Source organism: Opisthorchis viverrini (assembly GCF_000715545.1).
Source record: "Opisthorchis viverrini unplaced genomic scaffold opera_v5_74, whole genome shotgun sequence".
In the NCBI taxonomy this organism is placed as follows: Eukaryota; Metazoa; Platyhelminthes; class Trematoda; order Opisthorchiida; family Opisthorchiidae; genus Opisthorchis; species Opisthorchis viverrini.
The window spans coordinates 1,278,741-1,289,493 of record NW_008751731.1 but is presented as its reverse complement, the minus strand read 5'-3'; the positions used below and the strand labels follow the sequence as shown (position 1 = coordinate 1,289,493).

The following is a 10,753-nucleotide window of genomic DNA, read 5'->3' as shown; positions in this document are numbered from 1 at the left end:
TGGGCGGGCAAAAACCTCGATCCTGTGTATCAATCTGTGTAATGCGTGAATCGGTGATGGTCCGTGACCTTGAGATGTCGCTCACTTAAACAAAAAGTTGCGTACAACATACTACTGCAAGGTGCAAACTGCTTACACTGATTCCACGTGAAAGTTGCAGGGTTCAAAAGCGTATAGGTTCGGTGAAAATAATTTGTGTGTGCTTCTAGCTTGCGGCAAACATGAGCGATTTTGCGATTAGTTGGAAAATTTCGGGCGCAAAATCCTCGATTCTGATTGATTCACGTGCTGACCCAATCAGGTTGTACCTTGTGCTCGTCCTTGGCATGTCGCAACAGCCTAGCCTGACCGGCATGGTGAATACTTACTTGAAGTGGCTTTCCCCTGGATTCCTCGTTCTCCAGGATGGTGGCTGATCGAACGAATCATCTATTTGATAGTTGAGGGCCAAGACGTCTGCTGTGCGTGTGAGTCCCTCTCAGCGACGACGGTATTGTCCCAAACTATTGTTGAGACGCAACAAGGATTCAAGCCACGGCCATATCTTGGCATTGTCCAAGCATGTGCCCTCAGACTCGGCTGATGCTATTACCACAACCCCGTAGACATATTCTACTTTGTTCTTCCCATACAAATTGGACCTGCACTATAAATACGTCGTTTTCGACTGTATGGTTATACATAGTTGCTGGATGGCGCTTTAGGTATCACTAATTTGTGTCAACAACACTCATCGCATGCATATAGAGACCGTGTAAGTCGCCGGGGATTATATTTAAAAAAAAACGTTACACCTTAGCCAAAACGGAGTGCGAGTGGAACAAACATTTATAAGAACGCTGTTACAGTGCGTATGAACCGAATTAAGGTTCTATTTGTTGTTGGAATCCTACGGAGCCTTTCGTGAATTTCTCATAGGTCACAAAAATGAAAAATCGAAAAGTTGTGGTTATAGTGATATATCCCTCGTACTCGGAGTATGTGAAAGACCCACAGAATTATTGGTGGCTCGAGGACTCTGGTAGCTCAGTTGTTAGTGTATCGTTTAAACCGTCCAAATGACTCGGGTGACGTGTTCAAACCCTAGGGTTGACTTAACCCGTGCGTGATTTCGTATCTACCCCGCGTCTGTTGTGGACGCGCGACCACGATGTCCTCGAATCAACACCTGGACTTCATGTAACTCCATCCTATCAGTCCATCGTTAACGGCCTTCTGCGCAACACCTGGGGCGCTTTCCTTGAAAACGGGACTTTTGATTAAGGGGTTCTAATCGCGGAGGCAAATCTGTAGGCTATCGACAGGATGGTAAGATAAACTGAAGCAGAGTGTTACATGCGTTGGTCATGACTTACAGGACAGCCCGTGTGACACTTCAATTGAATTATGGCTATACTTCGACTGTAACGACGGTAAAATCGTCAGAGTGTGATGTTCCGGTGGGCGTAATAGCATCATATGTGGTATATGGGTCGCATATGGCATCGGACGGTTGTTCAAATTAACGAAGCTTGAGTCTAGCCCAGGCCTTGGAGATTGAGGCCTGTATATCCGATGATGTAGCAAGCACCATTGAATTGAACGCCATTAAGATATCCCTGTGGTTATGTTAGTTGGAAAAATCATACAAAGTATAATATCACTAAAACATCCATTCTTCAATAGGGGTTTAGTCGATTCACGGAATTCTCATTTTGAGCTCAATATTGTTTGTGTGAGGTTCGATGAAGAAGTGAGAACTACTTTGCTCAACAGCGGCAAATGGGTGCAGTCATCATCGTCATTGACGGTATGACATTAACGCCGATGCTTCGCTGACGTACAACCATGGTTTATTCGAAAGCCTTATTGTAAAAAAGAATAAAGGTGGACGGGGAAGGGGCTTAGTGCTAGCAGTCATTCCGAGGCGCCTACACCTCCAAACGCTCATTCAGGCAATCTGGATAGAAACTGACAACAATAGCGTCACTGACATCGATTGGGTTCGCTGCGAACATGCACATTTTTAGAGTCGATACTTTTCACCCGTACGCTGGGTCTAGGGAATGCTCGTGTTTCTTCACGTTTACCAGCGAAGTACGCACAGTTGTACAGCTCGCAATGGTTATTCGTGCTAAGTGTATGAGTGTGGAACTAGAATTTATAATAAATTAGGTTTTTGTCTCTTGATCTCAGTACTAAGTTGAACAAATTCCACGTGCGTTTACTCGTCATGTGGTCATTTTCTCGCCAGTATTAACTAAAACATCGTCGTTTGACTGTATCTATACTGTTTATCCCCATCTAAAGCTGTCACCTTAAAGCGATGGTCGAGCTTGAGCGATGCAATGATCCCGTGGGCTACACTGGTGGGAACCTCGTTCTACAAGGTGCAATCATTCTACGAAGGTCAAGGGAGGCAGTCATACCAAAAACCGCGGGACTTCGTACTCCGAATAATCATGCTACAAGGTGAACTGGGTATAAAGTCATACTGTCCTCGGCAGTGAAAGTGTGATGACAGGAAGGGGAGGTCAAAATGTCCGTATTTATGGAGCTGTGATGCCACCTTCATCCGAGGAGGGAGGGGTTAGAAGAGTTCTGTCTAAAAACTGCACACTTCGATCGCTCAACAGTTGACCGTGGCCGTCTACCCATTATTCAATACGGTCAAATTACTTTTAAAACCAGAGTGTGGTGCTTCTAGAAAGGTACCTGTTTTGTGCAGGTGACTGACAGTAACGCGCGCGTTAATGTCTCACTACCTGTGCTCTCGGATCAGGCCAGTTCCTGCAGCAGAGTGGGTCAGACCATTGAGTCGTTGACTGCGGTAAGGGTTCTAAGTGGAAACTCTTCTGATTGCTGGCTCATGGGTCGCTTTTGCTAATTTGCGTCACTTGTGGGACCAAAACAGCACATTAATGGGTCTCTAGGTCTCTTGTACCAGGCTACAGTAAAGACTATTGTATGACTGTGAGACATTTTCTCATCGGGCAGTTGATGTGGGCCGTCTTCAGGTTTTTAACCCGTGATGCCTCAGAGGCGTTGCTGGTATTGGGTGACGCCAAAGAATTCGTAACATGGTAATTGCAAAACAGGTATTTGTTTGTGCAGCAGGTGCTTCAGTCGTGAAAAATATTCAGGACCGTTAACTTCGATGATTCATCCATATTAGGAGGAAGACACTAGTGTCTTACTCCCTGTGCCCTTGAGTTAGTCCAGGATCCTGCATCCCAGCAGGTCAGACTATGGAGTCATTGATTCCAGGCAAGGCCCCGAAGAAAACCTCACGGCTTGCTGTATCGCTAGTAAGGTTTTTTAGTCACAGCCTAGGATAGGGTCTCCGTACATAACCTTGCATCCGACTGCTTTTTGGGCCTGGTCTTGAGTCAAAGACTCGAGGTCTGGTACCTATGAAACACGCATACAAGACCCAAACTTTGTTGTACACCCCAAATCGCCAAGGATGGACTTAACATTTTCACATTGACACTTATGCTTCATTGCCGTGCAGTCAAAATTTGTCTGATCATGTGTAAAGCCTTAGAGTGAGAAAAAGAGAAAACGTGTGTAAGGAAGGGGACCTTTTGCCGACCTATTTCAAGCATTCTGAGGTGCCTACATCCCCAAACTCTCAGTCAAAAAGTCTTGAAAGTTGACAGCACGAACACCACTCACGTCGATCAGCCCCAGTTTCTGCAATGTCTCCAGCCAGGTACAGGTGGGGTCACAGGGATCCCATTCTGGAAAGTATACAACATCAACAACACAAACCCTTCGTAGTCTCCTTCATGCCCTAATGCCAAGTCGATCTCGGGGTTTGCGCTATTCTGAAGGAAGCACGCAGATGGTGTTTCGGCATGCGTAGCACATGACAAGCTATCGGATTTGCTGATGCTGGATGTTTTCTGTGGTTGAAGTACCTGCTGCACAACCAAGTACCCGTTTTCTGGACACTCCATTACCAATCCGTTGAGGCTATCTAGAACCACCAACGCTTCTGAGGCATCGGTGGTCAAAAACCTGAAGACACCTCACATCGTCTGTTTGCCACGTCTCGCACCCATACAACAACATAGGCCTTACTGTAGTCTGGTACATGCGATACTTAAGACCCAGTAATATGCCTATAGAGGCCACAAGTGACAGATTAGAAACCGTGACTCGAGTCTTTGAGATTCCGTCGCAGCTACTTCCATTACCGAGGCATGTAAAATTCTTCACTACTTCCAGCGATTCTCCTTGAATTGTAAGGGGTACGTTCAGAAAATGTACGTTCTGAGGCATAACTTTGCACTTTGAAGGTGATAGGCGCTTGTCGAAATATGGTATAACGGTGGTCAGTCTATTCCAGAGATCCTATGCTTCGCCTTGGTCTTCAAAGATAAGGCCGATGTCGTCTATGCACTTTAGATCTACAAGGTTCTCACCAGCGGCAGTTTGAACGCCGGAGTTTTGAAGATCCTCCAGCGTTCGCCTCACTCACAAGTTGGTCATCTGAGCTCCTCGGAATGAAATTTGGACGGTCGATTCGGAATCCATGCAACGGAATCCATGTCGCTCAGACAACGCAGAACGACTCCTCCAATTGCATGATCATCAGCTGTTTTTGGCCAGTACGAACTTTCAACATAGACGTTCGAATCGCGTAACCTGGCGGCCACCAAGTGCAAATCAACCATGGACCCACTTGGATCACGTGACCCTCAGCCTCCAGTGGAGAACTAAAATTCAAGGCTGCCGTTCCTTCTGGGGAACAAAACTTGATTCCGGTCACGTCAGGGTGTGTGCACGCTCGACAGTTTGTTTCCCCCAGGCCCTTACAAGTCAGCAAGAAGCATGCCAATCCACTATTATCGAAGAATTACCATGGCTCAACGGTCTCAATCTGAGCTAGCCAAATAACCCTCCACAGTAAACCAATACTGTGGTGGCAGTAAGCGTGTGAATGAAGCGTGACAAAATGCGAAAGGAGCTATGTTGGTGGCGTTCAGTACTGCCTGTCCGAGTTCTCCGATCCGTCCAAAAGACCATTGGATGTTGTCGAGGTCACCATCCATGGTTGATGCCAGGAAATCCATACCAGCAGGCAACAAGTACGACGGCACACACAAATCCGTCAAACGTCAAACAATGAAGAGTCTAAGGAGATGCTGAGAGCTGTGGTGGACATCGAAAGCTCGGGAGATGGGGGCGAAATGGCCCAAGTGGTTGGAGCGCGAATTTGCTGACCGGAAGGTCCGTGGTTCGAACCTGACCTCTGCCTCTCGACTTTCCCTGTCTAGGCTTGGACAACCTGGCAGTATCCCAGCCGTCGTGCTTCCTTCGGGTAGCATAGCAGCTAGGCACCGAATGGGTGCTACAGCTGAACGATTTTGCATAGCACCAAAAGCTGCGTCGGTTGGGTCATATATTCCGCATGCCGAACGATCGTTTGCCGAAGAGAGTGCTGTTTTCCCTGCCCAGTTCTAAGTGAGGTAAGCAGAAAGGTGACCGGTCCTCTAGCTGACAGACGAGTATGAAAGAGATTACGAAACGTTTGGTTGTTGTGGTGCTACTTGCCTTCCAAGACAGAGAATACGAGATCTTACTGCGCCTGGTTGGAGACGCTGCAAGTTATGGCTGCTAGTCCATCTCAGTTGTGTTCTTGTTGTCAGTTTTTATTCAGGTTGTCTAAGTGAGCATCTGGGGGTGTAGGCACCGCGGATTGATTGTTTGTAGTAAGCTGTCACTAAGTCTCTTCCCCATCACAATAAGGATTTCAAGTAAACCGTGGTTATATGGCTGTGAAGCGTCAGTGATGAACATTGATGTTGTGCTCTCGATGATGCTGGTGATGAAAGCATCACGCAGAATAAACGAAAACGACAACTCACTAAGCTCAATGGATCTGATCCACATTTCAGTCTTTAATATCCGTACTGTTTATCAAATTTGGTAACGGGCATCTTTTTATGACGCCTTGCTTTTAGTACCTGTCGGTGTATGTTATGTCTCCGAAATGAATACAAGACCCTACTTCGGTGGTGCACCTAAAGTTGCTTAGGACGAGCTCAAGTTTTCCACGGTTTTCTCTTCGGATTTCTGGTGATCCTGAAGCAACGGCTCGTGGTATTTCCAGCGATGGACTGAGCACTTCGAAGACAGTTCAGCTCTCTTCGGATTTCTGGTGATCCTGAAGCAACGGCTCGTGGTATTTCCAGCGATGGACTGAGCACTTCGAAGAACAGTTCAGCTGGTATCTTTCAGCACAACCGCTGGAATAGATCAGTGAGCCTGAATGAAACACCGACACCGGTCCGCCATTAGCAACAGGAATCCAGCGTGTGATGTCAGTCCTCCAAAGCTACAGCACACCTGGTCCGGCTAATATGCACTCCGCAATCTTCATAGAAGGTCCGGCCCTGGTGAACCCCGGGGTTGAAATACTCTCGGTCTTTCGTTCACAGACATTGAATATATGGGCGATATCGTTCAAAAACACATACCTGTTTAATTTGTCTACATAATTCTGTCTGACATGCGCCTCACACCTCACAGTGCTTCTGGAAGACTGGGTAGGCTCGAACGATAACCTCATCCTTTCAGGTGAACCATTTGAGGTAATAGACAAATTTGCTTAACTTGGCAGCTGTATCAACCCATTTCGTCCATCCAAAAATGATTGGATTGGGAAGACGGCTGCGTCTACGATCCTGCATCGCCTGTGGCTTATCAGCTTATCCGTCAGCAGTCTAGTTTACGATGTTGCGGTGTGCTCCGTATTGTTATACGGGTCAGAAATCTGGCTGTTGAGCGCTGAGGACATCAAAAACTCTCAGCGTTAGATGTCTTCAAAGCACTATCCGAGTCGTGGGGGAACACTTTGCAGTAATTCTAAAGTATATCAAATGGTTTTATAAGAATTAGATGAACTGATCACGCTCCGTATGTTGCGCCCGCTTGGTCACACACCAGTCGATTCTTCAAAGAACCTGTTTAGCAAAGCCATGTGAAGGGTGGAAGTGAACCAGGATAGGTTAAGCAGCGATTTAGCAACGAACTATGAAAGCCGTTACCAGAAAACTCAGCCGCATTGATCATTTGCGTTTCTTTGTATGGGGACCTCGGGACGGGAGACATCAATGGTTAGAGGCAGTGTGACACAGTTCATTGGCACCCTCAATGGCGCTGGTGCATGCAGGCTATTGCCTTCATTGTATGGCTCTCCTTCCCACTTCCCCACTTAAAAGCCCACTGACATTCTTGTATTTACGCATAATTTACATCGGCTACCGCCTCCAATGTGTCTCTATGTACCTCATTTCGATTTCGGTGAACAAATGTGTCAGCTATATCCACCGTACAACAAGTACGCAGTTGTTACAGTTGATGATGTTTCAAACACCAGCTTCGTTAGTGACTGAAGGGTTCCACTTGCAGAGTTGCGCAACCACCTTGATCAAAGCACCGAATTCCGAGGAGCACTGCGAAATTCCTCGAAGCTCGGACGCGCATTCTCCCTCGTCAAGAGTACAATGCCACATATACTTGGTTTTTCTCGGTTTGTCAAGGTCCCTAAAATTCCAGAGGTTCACTGTCATCGGGAGGTTCTTTCGGATCGATCATTTGCTGGAAGGCCGACGGAAAAGTGAAGGTGAAGGATGCCTGCTCCATGCCTGTTGTGGCTAGTGTCTTTCCGCGGGACCGTGTTCTAATCCGTCAATTATCCTCCAAAGTAGTCCAAACGGACTGTTTGGTCTATGCTGATGACCTCAATCAGCGATTGGTGGGAGTATACCTTGAATTTCCTGCTGGTCTAGCAGGGCTTTTGAACCCTTGGATCATTCGTCTGCATCTGATATTCCATCATAGTTGTTTGTTTTTTTAACCTGCGTGCTGTCCGCTGGACAGTCAAATGGCTCCATAATTTAGGGACTTGACGGTCTCCAACTGCACTATTATCTCTAGCGAGTACATTGAAATAACCGGCACTGCATTCTGCCTTTCAGTTCACCTTGTTTTGCCGACCATCACCGCTCTTATCCGAACTTACTTATCATGAGGACATGTCTTAAATACTTTTGATTCTCATCGTGGTTGCTTTTTTGACGTCTGTGTCTTCGTGGCCCACCACTTCTTCCAAGTCTGCACGATACTTTCTCACCCATACTCTGCCCTTTCATTCTGACTTGCTCTACACCCCTGGTTACTCATAGGCTTTATCCACTATTGTCCTTCATCAGATGGAACTTCTGGAACGTTTTATTGCAAATGCTCCCGTAAGACAAAGTATTATCTGGTGTCCTGAGGGGTGGTGAACTCCCATCGGGCAAGACACATCACAATCTATTTGGGTACCGGTAAAACTTTGTCCTATCGATTTTTACCTGGTTGTCTCACCTTTTTCTGTCATGCACACACTGTGCGTTGTATAATATCGGTAATCCGTTGTTTCCCTAAACGGTACTCCGATCGGTGACCTAACTTGGTGCTATCGTAGTGCTATTGAAACTTTTTTTCTACGGTGTTGGAACTGACGAGCTATCTTGCAGTTAAAATATTTTTGCTTTCAGGTAACCAAACACTCCGTCCGTTGTTTTCCAAAATGCAACGCTTTTTCAAATTGGAGACGTATGTTGGGAAGCTGATTATGAGCTATCTGAACACCTATGTCAAATTACGAGATGATCAGGTTGCCATGTCCATATGGGAGGGTGATGTAATCCTAAATGAGCTTGAACTACGTTGCGAATCAGTGGAGAACTTGTTTCCCATACCAGTCGGGTTACGTTTAGGTCGCGTCCGTGAACTGCGAATTCATGTTCCATGGACAAAGCTTAACTCGGAAAATATTGTGATCTCCTTGCATACCGTGGAGTGTGTCCTGACCCTGAAAAAGCCACAATCATGTGGACTTACGAAGGCTCCTGTCCTCTCGAGCACCGAGCCGCCATCATCCGAATACAATCCAGACCAGAATATCGCCCCTGGTTATCTACAATCCTATCTTCATCGCCTTTTGGCGAATATACGGATTGTTGTGTACAACCTAAGTATCAAGTTCCTTCTGGATGATATCGTGTTGTCATTGAGCTGTAATCTGCTGGACTTTTATCCCACCACACACGAATGGAAAATTACATTTCAGTCAACTCCTTCTGATAGCAGCACCTTCGTGCGTAGAAAACTTCAAGTCTCAGATGTCACCATATGCTTAGACCACTGTGGGCCCACTGGTTATGTGGAGACTTACGAACAGCCATTGGTATACCGGTTCAGCCTATCTTGTCTTATCGAATTGGTATATCCTCCAGGCCTAGATTTTTTCAAGGCTTCTCTGGCTACAATAACCACGATGGATGTACACGCGCAAACTTTGGAGGTGAGACTGAGCCCTCATCAGGTGCATGCTTTAGTCCGTCTTTTGGAAGTGTTTGCTGCTGTACACACTGAGAACGTGGATTGGTCGAAGTTGGCCCCTGTGAACATGGGTCACCTGACCGAAGGTGATGCGGAAAAAACGACAAAGGATGTTCCTGAAATTACAGATAACCCCAGTGATATGAGTCCAGCAGACCAAGGAAACCAGCAATCCTGGGCTTCGTGGATGTGGTCGTTGGTGCCTAATATTTTGCCACCAAATACGGAATTAAGCAATTCAGATGGTGATGATGATGATGACATCCAACAATCTGGAGGCACGCGTCCAACCTGTGTTGATCTGATCCACCTCGTGTATGAAGATGCTAAACAGCATATGGATAGCACATTTGAGACTCTGCATTTCCCCAACTCCTTCTCATCAGCTGATCTACCTGACTTAGTTGAAAGCTCTGTTCCACCTGTCGTAACGAAGCACAGCAGTGCCAGTGACCTTCGGCTTCCGGTTAATCCAGGGACCAATGAGCCGAGCATTTCTTTACGCCGTGTCCGTCATAGGATTCGGCATCTGAGGCGCAATGATGATAACCAACCCTTATTTGTTGTCGGAGTATTTACAGATCAGTTGATCGTTCGTCTGCTTGTAAGTCATCTTCCCTCAGTCGTGATCGTTTTGTACTGTCATTCACCACTGTCTTACCATTTCTTCGGGGAATCATTTGGCCACTTATGTCCTTGGTGTACTATGATTGATCTGTATGAATCCAATACCGTATTTGCATGTCTCGATAAAAGTAGAAGCTTCACATTCTTGTGCAAAATGGCGACCAATGAGCCGAGCATTTCTTTACGCCGTGTCCGTCATAGGATTCGGCATCTGAGGCGCAATGATGATAACCAACCCTTATTTGTTGTCGGAGTATTTACAGATCAGTTGATCGTTCGTCTGCTTGTAAGTCATCTTCCCTCAGTCGTGATCGTTTTGTACTGTCATTCACCACTGTCTTACCATTTCTTCGGGGAATCATTTGGCCACTTATGTCCTTGGTGTACTATGATTGATCTGTATGAATCCAATACCGTATTTGCATGTCTCGATAAAAGTAGAAGCTTCACATTCTTGTGTAAAATGGCGCGATCTTATACGGACGCACTAGTGTAAACGTTGTTCGATTTTGCCGCATGATGTTTACTGGCCAATTTAAACATTGGGAGCATTGATTTTCACACCATGCTACATGTTCTGCTTCCAACTCACTAGAAGCGCATTCCCATCGCAGTTGTTTTGAAATAGATGGCTGTTTTGTACGATCAACTGGACTTCGATCGCTAGCCAGTCGCATTCTCCAGAAAGAACCTTTTTACTGGGGCCATGTTAATCAGCGTTACTTACTAATAAAAGCCAATGCAC

General features: G+C 46.2%; 2 protein-coding genes across 2 annotated transcripts in view; one reads left to right on the top strand and one right to left on the bottom strand.

The window, feature by feature from the left end:
- T265_04516 (hypothetical protein) overlaps positions 1–7,635 on the bottom strand; it is a gene marked incomplete at both ends in the record, with an annotated part of 27,192 nt that extends 19,557 nt beyond the window's left edge. Inside the window, 2 exons of the mRNA XM_009169271.1 lie at positions 3,658–3,722; positions 7,557–7,635. Of these exons, the coding sequence (XP_009167535.1) occupies positions 3,658–3,722; positions 7,557–7,635 (144 nt within the window). The remainder of the gene's footprint in view (positions 1–3,657; positions 3,723–7,556) is intronic.
- Positions 7,636–8,566: 931 nt separating this feature from the next.
- T265_04515 (hypothetical protein) overlaps positions 8,567–10,753 on the top strand; it is a gene marked incomplete at both ends in the record, with an annotated part of 64,960 nt that continues 62,773 nt past the window's right edge. The window contains one exon of the mRNA XM_009169270.1: positions 8,567–9,985. Within this exon, the coding sequence (XP_009167534.1) occupies positions 8,567–9,985 (1,419 nt within the window). The remainder of the gene's footprint in view (positions 9,986–10,753) is intronic.